Here is a 23,669-nt window from a genome sequence, read left to right on the forward strand (position 1 = left end):
CAACTATAAAATACTACACTCAACCAAATCTAACAACTACCACATTCTTGCTTTTCTTGAAGGACTTCTCATCAAACACAACAAACCTTTTCTAAACACGGGACTTAAGGCTAGCAAAGAATTACAACTCTTCTCTTAAATAGACCTTTTCAAGGTTATCGCAGCCATATTGCAGGGGGTGCGAAAACATTGGGCCGAGCGCGCGGTCACGCATGGCGTCCATATAAATTACTAATAAATGCGCAAAAATTACCCTTATACATATTGGCCATTTCTTTCAAAAATATTTCTCAAACTCGTCCATTTTAATAGTCGAATTATTATTTGCGATTTTTTATACACGTGAGTCCAATTTTGTGGCAATCAAAAAGCGGAAAGTTAAAGAAAACATTTGTTTTCTTTGAACAACTTGACCGTCGTTTGAGCGATGTTCTTGAGTTCGCAAGTGTGCGGAACTCATAAGCCAAGTCAAACGAACTAAACCCTAAACTAGTCGAGTAGCCGTGAGCAGTCATAGGCGAAATGGTAAAAAATGCGCGTTGTGCAGTTGGATATTGCGATAATGATAAACGCTATCCTGATTATCAAGTTAAGAGGTCTCACGTAGAAAAGTTAGTTTTTCATAAGTGGCCCAAAGATCAACCACTTGCTGAAATTTGGCGAAAACAATTTGCAAAGAGCAGAGCCGATGACTTTAACCCAAAGCCTGGTGCACAAGGTACTTTAGTTTGCTCAAATTATTTTCCCTTGGGAAGAAGAACCCCAAATAACTGCGGAACGGATTATCCTTCGGTTTTTATTACGCTATCAGAGTACGAGCAATCGAGGACTCCGCTTAAACGTAAAGGAAGAGAAACATGGACGACATCAAAGCGTCCTCATCAAGCCTATGACACCGAGGATTCTGATTCAAGTTTTGATGGAAATCCCTGTCCCTTTGGAATTCGAACAGTTGACGAGAGAGTATGCTGTAAGGTTTCACACCGGCCTGCCATCGACTAACAGTTTTAAATGTGTATTTGAATACTTGGCCAGCATTTCTCTGAGTTAGAAAACGCTCAATTCCTGGCTACTCTACAAAACCAGTTTTCACAACTCAATGATCTCTCTCCACCTCCCAGAACTCCCTCTCCTATAGAAACCCTTGTATTCGACAACTATAAAATACTTTACTCAACCAAATCTAACAACTACCACATTCTTGCTTTTCTTGAAGCACTTCTCATCAAACACAACAAACGTTTCTAAACACGGGACTTAAGTCTAGCAAAGAATTACAACTCTTCTCTTAAATTACAATACACTCATTCTACCAGTCGGATCTGTGGTTTCAATTCATCCTTTCGAAATACTACACCTCTTCCAACTCTGCTTTTGTAAATATCACACTATTTAATTTCTATTGCTTACTTCCGTTACTTAGTTCGTGCATTGTAAATATATATGTGTATGTATGGTTTTAAATATCATTCTGTCTGAGGATGACTTTGAAATAAAGTCGAAAATTTACAGTTCACTTCTCGTCTTGTTTTGATGCATATTTTGCAATCTCAAGATATCTTGCTTTTTCGGAATTCGCTTTATACTATATTTCTTTAAACTGTCGGCTGGTCATGGTTTTTATAAATCCACGTGGCCAGTATTGTGTATGGAGAAATCCATGCATTACGAAATTTTCCAACGAGTTAAAAACTTTTTAGCAATCACAAGAAACGTCGATAGTTGCTTCATTTGAGTAAGCTTGCACCATATACGAATTTGGATGTTGGCCACATCAGCCAATTTAAATTTTTACCTGCATTCATTCACAACAAATGGTCTGTGTTTGGTAATAGAAAGCAATTTGTCAGTCCTAACACTGTACACGTTGCACTTCCGGATCTGCTAATTTGCACGTCTATGAATTAAATTAGGCAAAAAGTAAATGGGCAAATTTTCTCATTGATTGAACTGCTGTAAATAAAATCAAAAGTTCTAATAGTTACTACGTAGTTATCTCATGAAATACAAAGTTTATTACAACTGACATATGCAAAATGTGCATCAAATCCACTTGATAGCTAAACAAATGCCTGTGATAATTTGGAATCATTTTCCAGTGCATTCTCGCTCGCTGTAGTTTCATGCTGAGGATACATTTATTGACTACAAAAGAACACTTTTTTTCAACAACTCTGTAATCTTCCATGCATATAAAGTAGGCGAAAGGCTTTTTCATTGGATTACAAACACTAAAAGTTTACATATTCTCCATTGTAATGTCTGTTTTTAAATTTACACTTCAATCAGCGTGCTGAAGGAAGATGATTAAGATGACAAAACAAAGGAAGAGAACAGATAAAGCTTAGCGACTCAGTAACATTATTCACAACTCAACATCGCCACATCAAGAACGGTCGGTTAAAAGAAACTACTTTCCAATCAAGAAAAAGTCATTAAGATGTTCTTCAAAACTCTCTTTTTCATTGGTTATCTTTTGGCCACGGTCAATGCAGGTAGGGTTTTTCGACTTTAGAAATTTTAAAATTTGTAGCTTGTATTGAGACTTTGAGCACTGTGTAGTGTAGAAGATGGCGTAAACTGAGGTGTAGAAAAAGCAGTGCTGACTTTATTTACCGTGCTGAAGGAAGATAACTAAAACAGCAAAAAACAAAAAGGCAACAAAGTCAAATCAAATAGTAAAGAAACTGTTGCCCCGCATGAAGAACATTCAACGATCGTTGGCTTGAAAATAATTTCCAATCGAGTAAAAAACTAATCATTAAAATGTTCCACAAAAATCTCTTTTGCAAGGTTTATATTTTGGGCACAGTCCAGGCAGGTATCGTGAGGATTTTTTCAACTGAGAAATTTAAGAATTTGTAGCTTGTATTTAGATTTTGTGTACTGTGTAGTGTAGAAGAGGGCTTAGAGGAGTATTTATTTATGCACTAGCAAAAGGAGGGCTGTCTTGTCGGTCTTCATTTTTTAATGTTTGATTCATCATCATTGGTTTATAAGAAAGACTTTACGGTGAAATTCAAATCATCAGATTACGATTATTTCCGCCCTTTTTACAGGAAAATGGAGAATAATAGCGTGGAACAAGTGCGTTGGGGCCAAAAACAACCAATATGCTGCATTTTCATACACAGGCCCTTCGCGGTTTATCATTGCTCTAAAGTTACATCACACCACTGGAAAGATTGGATGTGCTCCTGGACATAAAACCAACTGGGGCTGCGCGCCATCACACCCAATGAACATTATCATTACAGGTAAATTAAAAAAAATGATCAGCTGGAACATTTTCAAGGATAGTTTTGTTGCAAAATAGTTAACATAAAAAATCTTAAATACAATCAATATTTCTGTTCGTGAATTTCAGACTCAAGAAATCAGCGCATATTTCCTGCACCGTCTTTGATTACACCAGGCGTTGGCAACTGGTATAAACTGCCGGGATACACCGAGAACTCGCCGAGTATCACCTTTGCTGTCCCAGGATATCAATGGTTGTATCATGGTCAGATACTCAGAATCTGGTACGGAGAAGATCTGGCAGGATTCACGGAACACGATAATCATGGAACAACTTGTATGAATGTATTCGTTTACCCTAAATGAAAATAAATATTTGCCTGTTGTAAAACTTTGCTGTTGTGATCAGAATAGAATAGAATGGAACTTAGTTTATTATGGCAATTTTAAGATGATTGGTTTCAAATAATGTAAGCATAAACGAAACGAATAAATGGGATATTGATTCTTCTGAAACTGTAGCTGAAATCTGTCATCCAATAGAGTACATGAAATTTTAGGGAGAAAAATCATTACATAAACTAATCCACTTATTCACCCTTTCCACTTATTCCATTTAATAACTTTTTATTAAAAACAAATAAAATCTTGCCATATGATTTGTAGTTTAATAATCACACCTTTTTTCTGTTTGAATGTACCCACATCATAAACATGGCTGTCTAAACTAGAATTAATTCTCCATTCATGAATTCTATCAAAAATAAATGATATTTTCATTATCATGTTATAACTGACTGCAAACAGGTGAATTATAAATTGACAAGCTCATTGAATAAATTCTGAATGGAGTAAAAATCTCTATCAATGTTGTTATATACGTTTATGCAACAATCACAGTGTGCAAACTGGGTATGAATCACCATTGAACAATATCATTAATTTTTTTGAAAAGAAATTGATCTCACTATAATTATCATGTAGAGGTTGGTACCAGGTCTGTATACCATATATATGTGGAGCATCATGGCACTTTATATGGACTACAATGTTTCAAAAATTTAGTGTTGGTCTACACCATGTTGGAATTTGATATTTGCTCATTTTGGTTCAAACTACTATCTTCACAAGGCATGGTAGCATTTGGTACGAATCACTTTTTTAAAAACAAACAACAACATGTGAAATTTGATTCATAGAAACAAAGCTTCATTGTTCTCAAATAAACATATATATACGTCAAGCACGTTCAATAATCATCAGTTTGGATAAAATTCTCATTAAAGAAAATCATGAAGATGCTCTACAAAACTTGTTTTGCATCGATTTTCTATTGGCCACAGTTCATGCAGGTATGGAATAAAGGTTGTTCGCAAAAATTAAGAATCTATTGAAGCTTCATTTGTAGCTTGTATTGGGATTGTGTGAAGATGAGGTTGTTCAACCAGTTGCAAAAGGAGTACTTGGCGTTTTCATTTTATCATATTGAAATCACCAATGTCGTATATGTAACTTGATTTTTAACATTGTCGCTCTGCTTTGTCAGATCAAATAAATCATTTTGTTTTTATAAAACTGAAAATGTGAAATAAATTTAAGAGATAAATTTTCCTGATTGCATCGCAATTTTTTCTATTAATTAATGTGGCACAACTTTCATGACACACACACTCATATGAAAAGTATATTATTCTTAAAAGGTTTCCAATTCAAAGAGAAATAATGAAAATTTTTAAATGCCTCTTGTTGATGTTGTGACTGTGAGCCGCAGTAGCTTTTCGTGCAGTCCCTGCGCGGTGATCGTTGTCAATCACATGAATTGGAAACCTTTTCGCGAGATAAGAACAATATACACTTTCATATAGGAATTTTTTACATTAAGTCCACCCGTAGCTGCAATTAAGTATTCCAATTTATTCTGGTATATTTAATTAAAACTATATTGTGAGTTTGTGACGCTTTTCACGTTTTCAAGTTTTAGAAGAATGACCGCTTTCGGTAAAGTCGACATAAGCGGGAAGCCGTATCAAAATCTCAACTTTTCGCTACATCAAATCACTAGATATAGCTAACATTCTGTTTTACAGGAACGTGGAAAACCATTGCGTCAAATTTGTGCGTTGGGGCCAAAAGGAAAATTTGCTTCACATCGTGAAGGGAAGACTACCGCTAAGGTTTAATACCTTACATAAGATGGCTACCATTAAGGATGTCGAAACATCACTCTACACCATTAAACTAAAATACATGGAAGGCTATCTGAAGCAAATTATTGAAGCCTAAATTTACACCCAGGCACGCGTGTGTAGTGTATCGAGCTGTTGAAAAGTGATTAACTACACACGCGTGTCTGGGTGTAAACTTTGGCTTCGAGAATTTATTAGACTTTTCTATTAAAGGTAGCTTTCCATGTATTTTAGTTCAATGCTCAACACAAACACACACAATCTTTATCAAGACTGTACTAACGTGGACAATCTACATCAACAAAGATTGTATGTTTTTATATCTATCTCCATCTTAAGGAAAAAGTCATATATAACTGTACTGCTCACGTGGGTGCTGTCGTCATCTGAACACTCGTGATCTCTGTTTTTCGAAGACATTGGACAATCCTCTTCGTTTCCTTTCGCTATTTGTTCATCGCCTTCGGGATTTATATTTTCTTTCGAGCTGTCTTGATTTTCTTGAACATTCTCGACTTTTTCAATTGATGTTGTCACCTCATTCGTCTAAAATATCAAGGGAATTTATTCGCTAATAAACTCGACAAAATGGTCCAAACCTGCAAACCTGCACACCTGCAGATCAGAAGGTCAGTTTTATTCCACTTGAAAATCTTTTATTGAAAAACAACTCAATTAAATGGGAAAAAAGCTTAACAAATTCGAAAAAAATGCAACAAATCAGAAAAACAATTAGATCCAATTGAAAGAACAACTCAACTATTTCGATAAACAACTAAATGAAATTAAAAACTATTTAACGAATTCGTGAGAAAAATTGATTCAATCCTGGATAAAAAAAAAAATCCTGTTGTGTGCTCGGGTTAAAACGACGGATTAATACAAGAATTAGACAGAAGTTAAAAGCTCTTGTAAAACTTCAAACTCTGAAGAAAACTTTGCCAAAAAGGGAATAATTTGAATTTAGCTGGTAATTCAAATATACGTAAATCTTCGCAGTCTCCACACATCAGCATTTTTATCATTGACGAGTACCTCATCAACACATGTTGCACCTCATCAACAAATGTTGTATCTCATCAACACATGTTGTACCTTTTTACTGTCGTTACTTTTCTCTCGTTCTCTTTTCGTACGATTAGCTCGATTTCTCTGAAAACAAAATGGAGGCAAAGCTGGCTATGTAACCGTGTGAAGACCAATATTGCCAAACAGGAATAGTGAAAAAATGAACTACGGATCCAGGGAAAGCGCAAAATATGTTCCGGACTTAGAGAATGTATGCCAACCAAGATGCATTGCGCGTTAATCACCACGCGACGGCCATATTTTGGGTGGCGAAAATGGCGGATTTTGTCATTGTAGTTAATGCAACTTGGACAAACGATAATAGTTATTGCGAAATTGAATTTTCAACCAATGTTTTTTTGTTAACTCTCACAAATTAGACGATGTAGTGTCGAAGTTGAATTCAGTGAGTTGCAGGCTCAAAAAGCAACGATGTCAACATAAACAAATACGCGCAATGCATCTTGGTTAACGCAAATTCTTTAAGCCAATCTTTACATTCTGAATTAGTCGATACGTTTATCTATTAGTTGATATAATGATATTCCATTAAAACTCTGTATGAAATAGGATAGAGTACATTCTCCTGTATCCAACATTATCAAAAGACAATCCTTCATAATTACGTAGGAGGGCATTCGGACGAAAAGTCCATTTAGGTTTAGCCTGCACTCGAGAAACATTTCAATTTTGTCTGATTAACATAGCTAATAACCAAAAAGACTAAATAAACTTTAAATAAAAAACGGGTGAAATGAAACCTTTCTTCTAGCTTTGCGTTTTTCCGCTTTTTTCTTCGATTTCTCCTCTTCCTGTATTAATTCTTCGGCATTTTCTCTTGCTTCCAAGATATAAACACACGATATTACAAATGCATTTCAAAAACACCAGAAATACCACGAGAAACAATCATATCGACAAAGTATACATTCAACGTCGTATATGATAGAACTGCAGCTTACTTCTTCAGATATTTCTGGACGGACCTGTTTTTTCTTTTTCAAAATTTCTTGCTTAACTGGAAATTAAAGTATAACACACCACTTACATAAAGGGAATACACACCATTCCTATTGCAAATTGTCATGTACTTTGCCATCACTTTCTCAGCATTTCTATTTGTAGTAGTTTTAAGAGGAATGAAAGCAACAAGAAAAACAGATTGATTGATTTGAGAGAGTATGAGAGAGACACAAAGGGCCGAAATGCCCACCAAATTTCACCTGTTTTCAAGGCCGTTCTATAGGAAACCAAACGTCAACCAACCTTACGTAAGTTTCGTAGCTACTCATACAAACTTACAAGAATTAGCTGTTGCTTTACTGACTCTTCTTGCCATCATATCAGAATACTTTGCATGATGTTGTCGACTTCGATAAATGGGAAAATCGTCGTCCGAGTCAAACATAAGAAAATCAACATCATCATCATCATAGTCGTCGTCATTGTAACCATCATATTCGTCATTGTATTCATCATCCGAATAAAAAAAATTATCTGGAGCAAAGTCTATAAAAATAACGATTCAAAGACAAATGACTATAATGAATGAACATACAGGGACCGCGGAAATCAATAATTGGCGGGGGTCATATTCACACATGCATGTTATAATCCGTAGAAAACACTAAATTTTAAAGGAACTTAATATGGCATGTCATGCATACATGAATATTACCCCTCACCAATTATCGATTTCTCGCAGTTCCTGACTTAAGGAGGTGAAGATGTAGAATTGTAAGTAAATGAATTTAGTGAAATTACTGCATTTTAACAAAAGACATGCAACTATAAAAGTTCACATCCGGCAAAATTATAAAAAGTTTAAAAATAAACAAGCATGACAGTGCTAATCCTTCCAGGATCGCTCGATTATCATAAAAAACAAGATTCCTGACACATAATAACCTGATTCTAAAGTATAAATGACATGTCTTTGGCACTAGTTTCAAAGTGTATATGGCCATCAAGCAGGTTGTATACAACTGTGTATAGTCTGCGTATTTATTCACTGTAAAATGTCAATACTCACATCCATTATTGCTGAAGAATATGTGAGCAAACAAATCAAACATATCTGCCTAAAATGAAGTACAATAAAATTTATCAGTGTCAGCATGCAATCAATGCTCATCAAATGTATTGTGGTTTTATATGAGAATGTACCCCTGAAAACATCTAACTGAGAAAGTTGCATACATTGCAAATTCAACTCTTCCCATGTGAAATGTTTTGTTAACTCCACACTACCAACCATTGATATCCTGATCTTATCATCATACATTGCAAATTTAACTCACTTCCCCAAGTAAAATGTTATGTTAAGTCCACACTAGCAACCATTGATATCCTGATCTTATCATCATACATTGCAAATTTAACTCACTCCCCTCCCCCCTCCCATGTAAAATGTTACGTCCACACTACCAACCATTGATATCCTGATATCATCATCGTCTTCCTTACTGGTCAACCTCTTGTATGCCTCAGAAATTTCTTGAAATTTCTTAATTGATAAATAATGAACAATAATTACAACAAGGTGTTTGTAGCTGTTGTCCCAACTAGTTAAACTGGAAGTTGGCTGAGAAAACTCAAGATATTTTATTTATATTCTGCAGTTATATGCACAGCATTTGTGCAACTGGCTTCAGAATTTCAATGCACTATGTAGTTACTTAGCCAATCAGAGCTTCATACAAGCCATCACAGTTGTAAATTAAGTTGGTTAAACAATTTGTTTTTATCTTGTTTTCCTGCACAAAAAGGGAATTTTTACATACATATATGAGACCAAACAACTAAAGAATTTCATATAATTTTTAATCATTTTATATACCTTGGTTGATTCAGCACTGTTGCTATGTTTATCCGGGTGCCATCGCAGGGCTAGCTTTTTATAACTTGCACGAATTTCATCTTGTGTGGAGCCTATAGAACAGATGCGTCAATATCATTAATCACTAGTTGCCATTTGACATTTCTATATAATTAGTTGATAATGGATATGGTTTCTTTATAAGAAATAGCCTTATTACCACACCAGGTTATATTGTTACATTTGGCAATTGTGGGTTTTGTTAGGTAATAATTGTTGATACCACACTTATATTGTGTACAATTTATTTGGTAGTGACTGTGGGTTTTGTTAGGTAATAATTATTGATACCACATTTATATTGTGTACTGTTCATTTGGTAGTGACAAAATGACAATTAATTTTGTTTTCACATTTGGATGCAGTTTTGCAAAATATTCAGCCAATAACATGTGATAACAACAGAAATGCAGTCAAGAATCATATCTTTTATTATGTAACAGAAGTTAAATTTTTATTTATCTCATACAAAACTGTCTCATATGAATGCATTTTTACTGCTTAAAAGGAAAATATGATTATGTTGACTAAGCATATTCTTAAAAATTATATAATTTACTCATTGAGAGAACATGTCCTGGCCGTTTTATAAAATGTTTACTGAGCTTAGGTAAATTATTTGAAGAGCGAATACTTCAAAAGCACAACTTTTGTTTTTGGAAATTTTCAGCGGAAAAATTATAAGGAAAGGAAACTATTTATGATAGTCTGAGGAAGAAAGTATTTTCCTCAAAATCAAACAAGTTTTTAAATTGTATAATTTTAGCAATATGAGAAAACTTAAAATGGAAATCATTTGAAGCAATGCATCCATTGTTTGCATCATAAATTTCAGTATATTTACAAAGTTCAGTATAGTATAGTATAGACAGCACAGCATTTAACTGCAACTAAAAAGCGAATTAAAGACAAACATATTAGTTATAAATAGTAAATACATTAACCAAACCTTCAGCTATTTCAAGAATTTTCAGCGCCTCCGATTTAGTCATGACCATTTTTGCGCCTATTTAGTTCACAACCATTTTTTATATACAAAATACAAAATCTCTCGTCGCCATATTGAAAATGGGGCACGTCATCCACACCCCCCGTCCCAGGATCACAGCATTCGTAACATAACCATTGAGTTCTATAATAACTGGAGCGGCTAAGTGGACTGGGAACTGTTGTAAAAAACATGGCGGCCAACGGACGTATTTCCGCTGAAATGATCGCTTTGCAGAAAAATAATATTCTCGACCTCCCCCTGGTGTCTATAGTAAATTATAAAGAATTTTTCAAAAACAAACACGATATCACAGAATATGGATATCGTTAGTTCCATAATCTGTGACGATTCTTTTTTGGCATTTCTTTTATAATGCCAACACTTCAATCGTTCAATTGTTGGATGTCGTAGTTTCCACAAAAAGGAACATATCGCTTCTCACAGGTGAGGTAGTTGTTTGTTTTGTTAGTCCGTCAACGATTGAAAAGCAATTATACATGCACTTGAAAAGCCATAAAATACATATTAAAGATCGTATTTTTTAAGACTGACTTGAACGCCAAATATACTGATGTTTTCCTGTTTATAAAACTCTGTATACTTGTAAAATTCTTATAAAATTCTGTATACTTTTCTGTCATTTGTTAATGCATGAAATCGTAAATTTACCCATCTATTTGCAAAATAGTTTCCTAAAGCAAAAGACACTGCACACATTTTGCTCTGTATCAAAATGTGATCTGGTATCAAAAGAAATGATCAGCCCCAACGGTACCCATGATTTGGAGCAGAGCTTGTTATGTTCTATTTGCTGACAACATGCAGGGAAGATCAAGGAGTAAAGATGACTGGAAGATGTTATTGACCAGGCAGAGTCTTAAAAAAATGATAATGCTGTAAAGATAATTGATTTATTGTCTTCCCTATCCAGAGTTATTTAATTTGATTGTGGTCAAATTCTATGGATGGAGACAATGGATTCACTAAGGATGCCTTGAATGCTTTGAAGTTAAAGTTCATGATCCAAAGAAAGATGGCAAGAAGGTTGTGTGTGTTTTGATGCTTAATGAAATGTCAATTCACAAACATGTAAAATGGAAGGCCATAAAGTTTGTGTCTATGTAAACATTTGTACTGAGATTGATGATGACTCGATGCAGATGTGAAGCTTCAAACTGTATAAGCCATTGGGTTTTATGTAACTTAATGTTTAAATCATGTCATATCTTTATCAAAATATTTTAGTTGAGTGTTGTTTGAATGTTACTAATATCTAATGCACTATACTGAAGCATTAAAGATTCAGTGATGAAACCTTTAAAGTTACTGTACTGTATATTTCTTATATATTTCTTATATTTCTTCAAGAAAATTTGAGCTTATTTACCTATTAGAGTACAGAATGGAGATTTATCATATGCATTATTGCTGCTTTTTAAAGAAAAGTTTTTCACTTTTCAAAGCTTTTCTACAAATTTTTGCTTCTTATTTCTTATCAAATTGATGATATAGAGGTAATATAATCCAATAACTTTCTAATTTCTAAAAGCTTTTAAGCTTCTAGCATAAAAGTACACTATAGGTATGTAATTCATTTGGTTTTATTGCCTTGCTATGACATATCTACTTGCACTTCATCATTCTTGTATGAACAAAACACCAGATGTGGATACTCAGAGAACAAAATGCACTACCAACTGCTTATGAAATTTATTATTGAGGTGAAACTGTGTTAATCATTCAAATTATAGTGCACTTATATTGCAAATATAGGAAAAACAAAACAAAGTGAAAAGTAAGGTAGAAGTATTAAAACTACAAATGAATTATAAACACCATTGGAAGCATAAGTGTTTTGATGATTATTTGCATTTTGCCCAATTCATATATCAATACAACAAAATCAAAATGTGCTACAACTTCACAAGTATTTGATGCAGTTGCACTTCAGAACATCACAAAAAGGTTACTTAAAGTAATTTCTACACAATATTGTTTGTTTTCATTTACCAAACCTATGCAGACTTGAGTCTTTTTGAAATTTCATATGAAACTCAATTACAGAAAATCCGTAAATATCCAGAGATTTAATATGTACTTTTTTAAAGAAACAAGTAAAAATCCTACAATTGTGGCGAAAAAAGCCATTGCCCATTGCATGAAAAGAAGCAAAATAGCAATGATAACAAATAAGCTGACTTCTCTCGTGAACCGTGGAGATGAACTATGATATACTTTTTTGTATGGACTAAAGAGTTTAATCGATCAAACAAATTTGACGCTGGTAAGAAAACGACGCACATCTGCATTCATACATGTGTAGCCGACATATAGGTCTTTCGTCGATGGTTATAAATGCATCCTCGTAGGAGCAGATAACTGACAACCACAGTTGACTCGCTGTTATGAATTTAAGGTTTTTACCTTGATTTTCATCAAAAAATTGCTTGCCGAATCCCAAATACCCATATACATTTTCCTCACTCTTTCCTCAGGAGGGAGTGGGAAATTGTGAAATTTTCGGAAAAGCGGTCAATTTCGGTAAATCTCAGCGGCAACGGACGAAATCCGCCATGTTTTTTACAACATCCGATATCTAAGGCCGCGCTTGAGATAGCCGCTCCAGTTATTATAGAACTCAATGAACATAACCCATAGATGTTACCAAATGTTATTGATGATGCTGCGATGTTACCAACAAGGAGAAGTGGTTTCCAACAGACGAAACATAACAAACAATACACATTTTAATTCGTAATTTAAGCAGATTTTTATTTTTGAGTGACAGCAATTTCGATGATAATTTATGAAGCTTCATAGTATAAATCAAATTCCGAATACGAAATAACTTGTATACGAAATAACTTGCCCTGGCTGTGGTAAAACCTACGTCAGCATAACACAAAGATGTCTGTCTTTACGGCACAGAGAGCATGCAACCAGGCTCTCTTCTAGTGCGGTTGGCCTGCATTTCTCTGAGTTCGAAAACGCTCAATTCCTGGCTATTCTACAAAACCAGTTCTCACAACTCAATGATCTCCCTCCACCTCTCAGAACTCCCTCTCCTATAGAAAACCTTATATTCAACAACTATAAAATACTTCAATCAAACATATCTAACAACTACCACATTCTTGCTTTTCTTGAAGCACTTCTCATCAAACACAACAAACCTTTTCTAAACACTGGACTTAAGCCTAGCAAAGAACTACAACTTTTCTCTTAAATTACAATACACTCATTCCACCAGTCGGATCTTTGGTTTCAATTCATCCTTTGAAATACTACACCCTTTCCAACTCTACTTTTATAAATATCACACTATTTAATTTCTATTGCTTACTTCCGTTACTTAATTCATGCGTTGTAAATATATATGTGTATGTATGGTCACAGAATAAGGAATGTAAAGGAAGCGCCACTCGATGTCGGAACCTATGATGTTCGTGTCCCCTGTTTTGAGTTCTACAATCCATGTATTTTAAACGGCGGCCATATTTCCAGCCGGATCATGGTTTTAAATATCATTTTGTCTGAAGATGACTTTCAAATAAAGTCGAAAATTTACAGTTCACTTCTCGTCTTGCAGAGTTGTAAGTAGAACGTTAATTGTGTGTATATTCATATATTCAGTTGTGCCCTACTGATTTCTTTTGAAATTCAAATCACTTTCAAAAGAAATCAGTAATTCTAGTTACGCCTCTGTTGTCTTGTTTAAGTTGTTTTAATGCATATTTTGCAATCTCAAGGTGTCTTGCTTTTTCTGAATTTGCTTTATACTATATTTCTTTAAACTGTCGGCTGGTCATGGTTTTTATAAGCTACGTGGCCAGTATTGTGTATGGAGAAAATCATGCATTACGAAATTTTCCAACGAGTTAAAACTTTTAGCAATCGCAAGAAACGTCGATAGTTGCTTCATTTGAGTAAGCTTGCACCATATACGAATTTTGATGTTGGCCATATCAGCCAATTTGAGGTAAGTCATGCTCATAAACCACAAAAACATGTTAAGGAAATAGTATGTGCGTAGTTTAGTTTATCAATGTATCCTTTCCCACACGGCTAACAGCCAAGAAACAGTTATTGACGTTAGTTAAATTTCCTTATGTACCATATATAGCTTAAATAGATTAACTACTCCGACCAATAGCAATATTTGTTATTTGTAATAAAGAGTATAAATACTGCTCTGTGAAATAGTAAAAATCAGATCGATCATTCAGTTCACTCGTGGTTGTTACTGAAGGTATAGAGTATATTAAGAAAGAAATATGGCGAGTAACTCGAACTCAACACAATTCAAATTTTTACCTTCAGTTATTCACAACAAATGGTCTTTGTTTGGTAATAGAAAGCATTTTTGTCAGTCCTAACACTGTACACGTTGCACTTCCGGATCTGCTTGTCTGCACGTCTATGCGTTAATCAGTCAAAAAGTAAGTGGGCAAATTTTCTCATTGATTGAACTACTGTAAATAAAATCAAAAGTTCTAATAGTTACTTCGTAGTTATCTCATGAAATACAAAGTTTATTACAGAGACAACTGACGCATAAAAAATGTGCATCAAATCCACTTGATAGCTAAACAAATGCCAGAGATAATTTGGAATCATTTTCCTGTGTATTCTCGCTCGTTGTAGTTTACTGCTGAGGATACACTTAACGACCACAAAAGAGCACTTTATTTAAACAACTCTGTTATTCTCCATGCATATAAAGTAGGCGAAAGGCTTTTTCATTGGATTAAAAACACTAAAAGTTTACATATTCCCCATTGTCATGTCTGTTTTTGAATTTTCACTTCAATCAGCGTGCTGAAGGAAGATGATTAAGATGACAAAACAAAGGAAGAGAACAGATAAAGCTTAGCGACTCAGTAACATTATTCACAACTCAACATCGCCACATCAAGAACGGTCGGTTAAAAGAAACTACTTTCCAATCAAGAAAAAGTCATTAAGATGTTCTTCAAAACTCTCTTTTTCATTTGTTATCTTTTGGCCACGGTCCATGCAGGTAGGGTTTTTCAACTTTAGAAATTTTAGAATTTGTAGCTTGTATTGAGACTTTGAGCACTGTGTAGTGTAGAAGACGGCGTAAACTGAGGTGTAGAAAAAGCAGTGCTGACTGTTTTGTCAGTCTTCAATTTTGATTCATCACTAGTTTATAAGACAGATTTTACTGTGAAATTTAAATTTGGCATCTTATTTTGAGAAAAATGCTTACTGGTTTTGTTTCAAGTTATTTCTATACATTTTTTTCTTGCTACGAAATCTTTAAAACTTGGTTGTGCTGAAATACAAATCATCACATTAATCGAGCTGATGACTTTTTCTCAATTCACATCGCTTTAATCGTCCTAATCAGGTAATAGAAGAAAAATCGTTGAGCTACAAATGCATACCTCCAGGTGAAGATGAACTTATGACAACCTATTTTACACAAATAAGTTTTTGACCTACATCAGCCCGAAGTTGTAAGTGTTAGTGTTCCATGCAATGTAGAGAACCGCGTAGAGTGCGTAATTTGCATAATTTTACAAAAATGTTTACATTACCTTTTAAAGGAAAATGGAGAACAATTGCGTTGAACAAGTGCATTGGGGCCAAAAACAATCAATATGCTGAATTTTCATACCCAGGCCCTTCGCGGTTTATCATTGCTCTAAAGTTACATCATACCACTGGAAAGGTTGGATGTGTTCCTTTAGCCAAAACCAACTGGGGCTGTCGGCCATCAAACCCAATGAACATTATCATTACAGGTAAATTAATAAAAAATGATCAGCTGGAACATTTTCAAGGATAGTTTTGTTGCAAAATAGTTAACATAAAAAACCTTAATCGTATGTCGAAGAATCATTCAAATAACTTTTGGGTAATTCAGACTTAAAACAAATGGAAGTCGATGTTCTAACACTTTTTAATGACAGTATTTCTGCATATATTGAACAATTTAATACAAACAGACGATTAAACCTTTATAAGGCTGAGTAGTTCATATTTTGGGTAGCTAGTTGACTGAGTTTTATTGTTGACGCTCTCGCCCAACATTTCAAGTCATATTAAGTGAGAAAAACTGGGTAAGAATCATTAAAAGTCATACGAGGCAGAACAAGAATTAAGTTTGTAGTGACTTTTAAACTATCCGCGATCGCAATGTTAAAAGTCTGAATGTAAGGTAATAGTAATTGGCCAAGCATTACATAAAAAGCATTTAATTTATGCGATCAATATTTCTGTTATTGAATTTCAGACACAAGAAATAAACGTATATTTCCTGCACCGTCTTTGATTACACCCAGGACTAATGGCAACTGGTATAGTTTGCCGGGATACAATTATAACTCGCCGAGTATCACCTTCGCTGCACCAGGTTTCCGATGGTTGTATCATGGTCAAACATTCAGAATCTGGTACGGAGAAGATCTGGCAGATTACACGGAATACAACAATCATGGAAAAACTTGTATGAATGTACTCGTTTACACTACATGAGAATGTATATTTACTCATTTTAAAATTTTGTTGTTGTAATCCGAATAAAATAGTATGTTAGTCTGTTTAGTTTACTATGGCAGTATGGCTATATGATAGATGACAGGTTTCCAATAAGAAATATGAATAAACGAGAAAATGAAATATTACATCGATTATTCTGAGCTGTAATCTACATCTGCCATTCATTAGTTTGTGTATGTGTTACAAGAAAAATTTAATTCAATTCGCAATTCCAACAAATACGCGAATAAATAGCACGCAAACATTATCCTAAAAAGAAACACCATGCATTCCTCTTTTACGAAACTTTTTACTCAAGACGAAATAAAATTTTACCATTTACAGTTTAACTTTGTCATCTTTTATTTTATAATATATTTAGGTCAACTAGAATTACTTTTGATAAGGAAGTTTTGAATGTATACCTATATATCACGAATATTACTATATACTAGAAAAATTTTCAAATGTTTATAGCCATTCGTGAATCCTGTGAAAAATGTATATGATATTTTTATATCACGTTATGACCGACTGTAAACTGACGAGTTCATCAATATATTTCTGAGCGGACAAAAATCTTTGTCAATGTTTTTATATACGTTATGTAACAACTAAATGTATGCAAACTGTATTAGAATTTCACTTGCATCACATATTTTTCGAAAAGAAATGGTCAGCACTACGTCTGTATACAATATAAACTGGCAGTACTACGTCTGTATACAATATAAACTGGCAGTACTACGTCTGTATACCAAATATATACATATATGGAGCTTCATAACACTGTATATGGACTAGATTGTTTCGAAAATTTAGTGTAAGCCTGTAACATATTGGAATTTGATTTTTGGTCTTTTCGTTTCAAACTTCTACCTTGACAAAGCATGGCAGTAATTGGTACGAACCATTTTTTTAAAAACAAAGAACAAACATGAAATTTGACACAGAAACAATGCTTCATTGTTCCCAAATTAACCTATATAAGCGCCAAGCACATTCATGAATCGTCAGTTTAGAAGAAAAAATTCGCATCATAGGAAAACCATGAAGATGTTCTACAAGACTCTGATTTGCATCAGTTTCCTATTGGCCACAGCTCATGCAGGTATCGTAAAGGTTTTCACGAAAATTAAGAATCGATAAAAGCTCTATTTGTAGCTTGTATTGTGGTTTGTGTGTAAGGAAAGGTTGTTCACTCACCGGCATAAAAAGTACTGGCGATTTTGATATTATCAAATTACTAATGTCGTATAAAACTTGATTTTTAACATTGACTATCTACTTCGTCACACGCACATTGTCAAATCAAAAAAATCGTTTTGTGTTTACAAGATATTTAATCGTGAGCTAAATTTAAGGAATAAAATTACCAGATCGCATCGCAATTTTTTTTCCAATCATTATGGCAGTTTGGATGAGACACTGATTGCACTGAAAAGAATTACAAAAAGAATTACAAAAGCAAAGAGAAAACAAGAAAATTTTTTAAAAGCAACTAAAATGATGTACTGACTGTGAGGTAGCTACAAGAAAAAACTCTCTGAGCTACAAGCGCACACATTCGTCCTTATAAATGTTATCTTTTTACACAAGGAATTTTACGTTAAGTCCACCCATAGCTGCAATTAAGTATTCCAATTTAGTCTGGTATATTTAATTAAAAACTATATTGTGACTTTGTAACGCTTTTCACGTTTTTCAAGTTTTTAGAAGAATGACCGCTTTCGGTAAAGTCGACATAAGCGGGAAGCCGTATCAAAATCTCAACTTTTCGCTACATCAAATCACTAGATATAGCTAACATTCTGTTTTACAGGAACGTGGAAAACCATTGCGTCAAATTTGTGCGTTGGGGCGAAAAGGAAAATATGCTTCACATCGTGAAGGGAAGACTACCGCTAAGGTTTAATACCTTACATAAGATGGCTACCGTTAAGGATGTCGAAACATCACTCTACACCATTAAACTAAAATACATGGAACGCTATCTGAAGCAAATTATTGAATCCAAATCTTACACCCAGGCACGCGTATGTAGTGTTTAGAGATGTTGAAAATTGATTGACTACACACGCCTGTCTGGGTGTAAGCTTAAGCTTCGAGAATTTATTAGACTTTTCTATTAAAGGTAGCGTTCCACGTATTTTAGTTCAATGCTCAACACTAACACAAACAATCTTTATCAAGACTGTACTAACGTGGACAATCTACATCAACAAAGATTGTATGTTTTTATATCTATCTCTATCTTAAGGAAAAAGTCATATATAACTGTACTGCTCACGTGGGTGTTGTCGTCATCCGAATACCTCTGTCGACCTCCGTTTTTCGAAGACATTGGACAATCCTCTTCGTTTTCTTTCGCTATTTGTTCATCGCCTTCGGGATTTATATTTTCTTTCGAGCTGTCGTGATTTTCTTGAACATTCTCGACTTTTTCAATTGATGTTGTCACCTCATTCGTCTAAAATATCACGGGAATTTATTCGCTGATAAACAGGACCAAATGGTCCAAACCTGCAGACCTGCAAACCTGAAGACCTGCTAACCTGCAGACCTACAGATCAGAAGGTCAGTTTTATTCCACTTGAAAATCTTTTATTGAAAAACAACTCAATTAAATGGGAAAAAGCTTAACAAATTCGAAAAAAATGCAACAAATCCGAAAAACAATTATATCCAATTGAAAGAACAACTCAACTAATTCGAGAAACAACTAAATGAAATTAAAAACTATTTAACGAATTCGTGAGAAAAATTAATTCAATCCTGGATAAAAAACAAAATGTCCTGCTGTGTGCTCGGGTTAAAACGACGGATTAATACAAGAATTAGACAGGAGTTAAAAGCTCTTGTAAAACTTCAAACTCTGTAGCAAACTTTGCCAAAAAAGGAATAATTTGAATTTAGTTGGTAATTCAAATATACGTAAATCTTCGCAGTCACCACACATCAGCATTTTTATCATTGACGAGTACCTCATCAACAAATGTTGTACTTCATCAACAAATGTTGTACCTCATCAACAAATGTTGTACCTCATCAAAAAATGTTGTACTTCATCAACAAATGTTGTACTTCATCAACAAATGTTGCACCTCATCAACAAATGTTGTACCTCATCAACAAATGTTGTACCTCATCAACAAATGTTGTACCTCATCAACAAATGTTGTACCTCATCAAAAAATGTTGTACCGCATCAACAAATGTTGTACTTCATCAACAAATGTTGTACCTCATCAACAAATGTTGTACCTCAGCAAAAAATGTTGTACCTTATCAACAAATGTTGTACTTCATCAACAAATGTTGTAACTCATCAACAAATGTTGTACTTCATCAACAAATGTTGTACTTCATCAAAAAATGTTGTACTTCATCAACAAATGTCGTACTTCATCAACAAATGTTGTACCTCATCAAAAAATGTTGTACTTCATCAACAAATGTTGTACTTCATCAACAAATGTTGTACCTCATCAAAAATGTTGTACTTCATCAACAAATGTTGTACTTCATCAACAAATGTTTTACCTCATCAACAAATGTTGTACCTCATCAAAAAATTTTGTACTTCATCAACAAATGTTGTACCTCATCAACAAATGTTGTACCTCATCAACAAATGTTGTACCTCATCAACAAATGTTGTACCTCATCAACAAATGTTGCACCTAATCAAAAAATGTTGTACTTCATCAACAAATGTTGTACTTCATCAACAAATGTTGTACTTCATCAAAAAATGTTGTACTTCATCAACAAATGTTGTACTTCATCAACAAATGTTGTACTTCATCAACAAATGTTTTACCTCATCAACAAATGTTGTACCTCATCAACAAATGTTGTACCTCATCAACAAATGTTGTACCTCATCAGCACATGTTGTACTTTTTTACTGTCGTTATTTTTCTCTCGTTCTCTTTTCTTACGATTAGCTCGATTTCTCTTAAAACAAAATGGAGGCAAAACTAGCTATGTAACCGTGTGAAGACCAATATTGCCAAACAGGAATAGTGAAAAAATGAGCTACGGATCCAGGGAACGAGCAAAATGTGTTCTGGACCCAGAGAGTGTATGCCAACCAAGATGCATTGCGCGTTAATCACCACGTGACGGCCATATTTTGGGTGGCGAAAATGGTGGATTTTGTCATTGTAGTCAATGCAACGTGGACAAACGATAATAGATATTGTAAAATTGAACTTTTAACCAATGTTTTTTGCTAACTCTCAGATAAATTAAACGACGAAATGTCGAACTTGAATTCAGAGTGCTGCAGGCTCAAAAAGCAACGATGTCAACATAAACAAATACGCGCAATGCATCTTGGTTAACGCAAATTCTTTAAGCCAACCTTTACATTCTGAATTAGTCGATACGTCTATCTATTAGTTGATATAATGATATTCCATTAAAACTCTGCATGAAATAGGATAGAGTACATTCTCCTGTATCAAACATTATCAAAAGACAATCCTTCATAATTACGTAGGAGGGCATTCGGACGAAAAGCCCATTTAGGTTTAGTCTGCACTCGAGAAACATTTCAATTTTGTCTGATTAACATAGCTAATAACCAAAAAGACTAAATAAACTTTTCCGCTTTTTTCTTCGATTTCTCCTCTTCCTGTATTAATTCTTGTATAATTTCTCCTCTTCCTGTATAAAGTTTTCAAATTGTATAATTTTATGAGAAAACTTAAAATGGAAATCATTGGAAGTTTTGCATAATAAATTTCAGTATATTTACAAAGTTCGGTACAGTATAGTATATACAGCACAGCACTTAACTGCAACTAAAAAACGAATTAAAGACAAACATATTAGTTATACATAGTAAATACATTAACCAAACCTTCAGCTATTTCAAGAATTTTCAGCGCCTCCGATTTAGTCATGACCATTTTTGCGCCTATTTAGTTCAAAACCATTTTTTATATACAAAATACAAAATCTCTCGTCGCCATATTGAAAATGGGGCACGTCATCCACACCCCCCGTCCCAGGATCACAGCATTCATAACATTACCCATAGATGTTACCAAATGTTATTGTTGTTGCAATGTTACCAACAAGGAGGAGGGGTTCCCAAAGGACGAAACATATCAAACAATACACATTTTAATTCGTAATTTAAGCAGACTTTTCATTTTTGAGTGACAGCAATTTCGATGATAATTTATGAAGCTTCATAGTATAAATCAAATTCCGAATACGAAATAACTTGTCTACGAAATAACTTGCCCTGGCTGTGGTAAAACCTATATCGGCATAACACAAAGATGCCTGTCTGTACGGCTCAGAGAACATGCAACCAGGCTCTCTCTTCTAGTGCAGTTGGCCAGCATTTCTCTGAGTGCGAAAACTCTCAATTCCTGGCAACTCTACAAAACCAGTTTTCACAACTCAATGATCTCTCTCTACCTCTCAGAACTCCCTCTCCTACAGAAAACCTTGTTTTCAACAACTATAAAATACTTTAATCAACCAAATCTAACAACTACCACATTCTTGCTTTTCTTGAAGCACTTCTCATCAAACACAACAAACCTTTTCTAAACACGGGACTTAAAACTAGCAAAGAATTACAACTCTTCTCTTAAATTACAATACACTCATTCTACCAGTCGGATCTGTGGTTTCAATTCATCCTTTTGAAATACTACACCTCTTCCAACTCTTCTTTTGTAAATATCACACTATTAAATTTCTATTGCTTACTTCCGTCACTTAATTCATGCGTTGTAAATATATATGTGTATGTATGGTTTTAAATATTATTCTCTCTAAGGTGACTTTGAAATAAAGTCGAAATTTACAGTTCACTTGTTGTCTTGTTTTGATGCATATTTTGCAATCGCAAGATGTCTTGCTTTTTCTGAATTTGCTTTATACTATATTTCTTTAAACTGTCGGCTGGTCATGGTTTTTATGAAGCTACGTGGCCAGAATTGTGTATGGAGAAAACCATGCATTACGAAATTTTCCAACGAGTTAAAAACTTTTTAGCACTCACAAGAAACGTCGATAGTTGCTTCATTTGAGTAAGCTTGCACCATATACGAATTTGGATGTTGGCCATCTCAGCCAATTCAAATTTTTACTTTCAGTCATTCCCAACAAATGGTCTGTGTTTGGTAATAGAAAGCATTTTTGTCAGTCCTAACACTGTACACGTTGAACTTCCGGATCTGCTAGTCTTCACGTCTGTGAATTAAATTAGGCAAAAAGTAAATGGGCAAATTTTCTCATTGATTGAACTGCTGTAAATAAAATCAAAAGTTTTAATAGTTACTTCGTAGTTATCTCATGAAATACAAAGTTTATTACAGAGACAACTGACGCATAAAAAATGTGCATCAAATCCACTTGACAGCTTAACAAATGCCAGAGATAATTTGGAATCATTTTCCTGTGCATTCTCGCTCGCTGTAGTTTACTTCTGAGGATACACTTAACGACCACAAAAGAACACTTTATTTCCATAACTCTGTATTCTTTCATGCATATAAAGTAGGCGAAAGGCTTTTTCATTGGATTACAAACACTAAAAGTTTACATATTCTCCATTGTCATGTCTGTTTTTGAATTTTCACTTCAATCAGCGTGCTAAAGGAAGATGATTAAGATGACAAAACAAAGGAACAGTGGCGTAGCTAGGAAAAATAGTCACTCCCACCAATCCATCTCGCGCCGGAGGCGCGACCCAACTAGGGGGGTCCGGGGGCATGCTCCCCGGAAAATTTTGAAATCCAGAGCCTTGGAAACAGCATTTCCTGCGATTTCG

The 23,669-nt window shown here is 34.4% G+C and overlaps 3 protein-coding genes and 1 long non-coding RNA gene across 6 annotated transcripts; 2 read left to right on the top strand and 2 right to left on the bottom strand.

Annotated features, from left to right (window-relative positions):
* Positions 1–2,301: 2,301 nt before the first annotated feature.
* Positions 2,302–3,756, top strand: LOC124444699. Its single transcript, XM_046995332.1, has 3 exons — positions 2,302–2,495; positions 3,060–3,257; positions 3,368–3,756. The coding sequence occupies exons 1-3, from the start codon at positions 2,441–2,443 to the stop codon at positions 3,604–3,606; spliced, it is 492 nt and encodes a 163-aa protein (XP_046851288.1). The 5' UTR covers positions 2,302–2,440; the 3' UTR covers positions 3,607–3,756.
* A 162-nt stretch (positions 3,757–3,918) lies between these two features.
* Positions 3,919–10,452, bottom strand: LOC124444696 (chaperone protein DnaJ-like). 3 transcript variants are annotated; one of them, XM_046995328.1, is made up of 10 exons: positions 10,322–10,452; positions 9,334–9,425; positions 8,926–9,000; positions 8,527–8,575; positions 7,797–8,003; positions 7,457–7,512; positions 7,256–7,335; positions 6,522–6,578; positions 5,796–5,972; positions 3,919–3,994 (listed from the first exon to the last, which is right to left on the bottom strand). In XM_046995328.1, the coding sequence occupies exons 1-7, from the start codon at positions 10,368–10,370 to the stop codon at positions 7,312–7,314; spliced, it is 552 nt and encodes a 183-aa protein (XP_046851284.1). In that variant the 5' UTR covers positions 10,371–10,452; the 3' UTR covers positions 3,919–3,994; positions 5,796–5,972; positions 6,522–6,578; positions 7,256–7,311. The 3 variants fall into 3 exon arrangements, with proteins under 3 accessions (XP_046851284.1, XP_046851283.1, XP_046851282.1); XM_046995327.1 differs by lacking the exon at positions 3,919–3,994 and having other exon boundaries at positions 5,720–5,972; XM_046995326.1 differs by lacking the exons at positions 3,919–3,994; positions 5,796–5,972; positions 6,522–6,578; positions 7,256–7,335 and having other exon boundaries at positions 7,342–7,512.
* A 4,725-nt stretch (positions 10,453–15,177) lies between these two features.
* Positions 15,178–17,008, top strand: LOC124444698. Its single transcript, XM_046995331.1, has 3 exons — positions 15,178–15,383; positions 15,934–16,131; positions 16,623–17,008. The coding sequence occupies exons 1-3, from the start codon at positions 15,329–15,331 to the stop codon at positions 16,862–16,864; spliced, it is 495 nt and encodes a 164-aa protein (XP_046851287.1). The 5' UTR covers positions 15,178–15,328; the 3' UTR covers positions 16,865–17,008.
* Positions 17,009–18,190: 1,182 nt separating this feature from the next.
* LOC124444701 lies at positions 18,191–19,192 on the bottom strand. Its single transcript, XR_006947998.1, has 2 exons — positions 19,158–19,192; positions 18,191–18,304 (listed from the first exon to the last, which is right to left on the bottom strand). It is a non-coding gene; the product is annotated as an uncharacterized LOC124444701 (long non-coding RNA).
* Between the last annotated feature and the right edge of the window lie 4,477 nt (positions 19,193–23,669).

Source organism: Xenia sp. Carnegie-2017, unplaced genomic scaffold (assembly GCF_021976095.1).
Source record: "Xenia sp. Carnegie-2017 unplaced genomic scaffold, XeniaSp_v1 HiC_scaffold_21, whole genome shotgun sequence".
Taxonomy (NCBI): Eukaryota; Metazoa; Cnidaria; class Anthozoa; order Malacalcyonacea; family Xeniidae; genus Xenia; species Xenia sp. Carnegie-2017.

What these genes read in the sequence shown, in the direction of transcription:
- LOC124444699 (XM_046995332.1), top strand. Translation starts at nt 2,441, where the DNA reads ATGTTCTTCAAAACTCTCTTTTTCATTGGTTATCTTTTGGCCACGGTC. An exon ending in TTTGGCCACGGTCAATGCAG is followed by an intron (nt 2,496 to 3,059) that starts GTAGGGTTTTTC and finishes CCCTTTTTACAG; the next exon opens with GAAAATGGAGAATAATAGCG. An exon ending in AATGAACATTATCATTACAG is followed by an intron (nt 3,258 to 3,367) that starts GTAAATTAAAAA and finishes CGTGAATTTCAG; the next exon opens with ACTCAAGAAATCAGCGCATA.
- LOC124444696 (XM_046995326.1), bottom strand. Translation starts at nt 10,370, where the DNA reads ATGGTCATGACTAAATCGGAGGCGCTGAAAATTCTTGAAATAGCTGAA. An exon ending in AATTCTTGAAATAGCTGAAG is followed by an intron (nt 9,426 to 10,321) that starts GTTTGGTTAATG and finishes TCTGTTCTATAG; the next exon opens with GCTCCACACAAGATGAAATT. An exon ending in ATGATATCAGGATATCAATG is followed by an intron (nt 8,576 to 8,925) that starts GTTGGTAGTGTG and finishes ACTTCATTTTAG; the next exon opens with GCAGATATGTTTGATTTGTT.
- LOC124444698 (XM_046995331.1), top strand. Translation starts at nt 15,329, where the DNA reads ATGTTCTTCAAAACTCTCTTTTTCATTTGTTATCTTTTGGCCACGGTC. An exon ending in TTTGGCCACGGTCCATGCAG is followed by an intron (nt 15,384 to 15,933) that starts GTAGGGTTTTTC and finishes TACCTTTTAAAG; the next exon opens with GAAAATGGAGAACAATTGCG. An exon ending in AATGAACATTATCATTACAG is followed by an intron (nt 16,132 to 16,622) that starts GTAAATTAATAA and finishes ATTGAATTTCAG; the next exon opens with ACACAAGAAATAAACGTATA.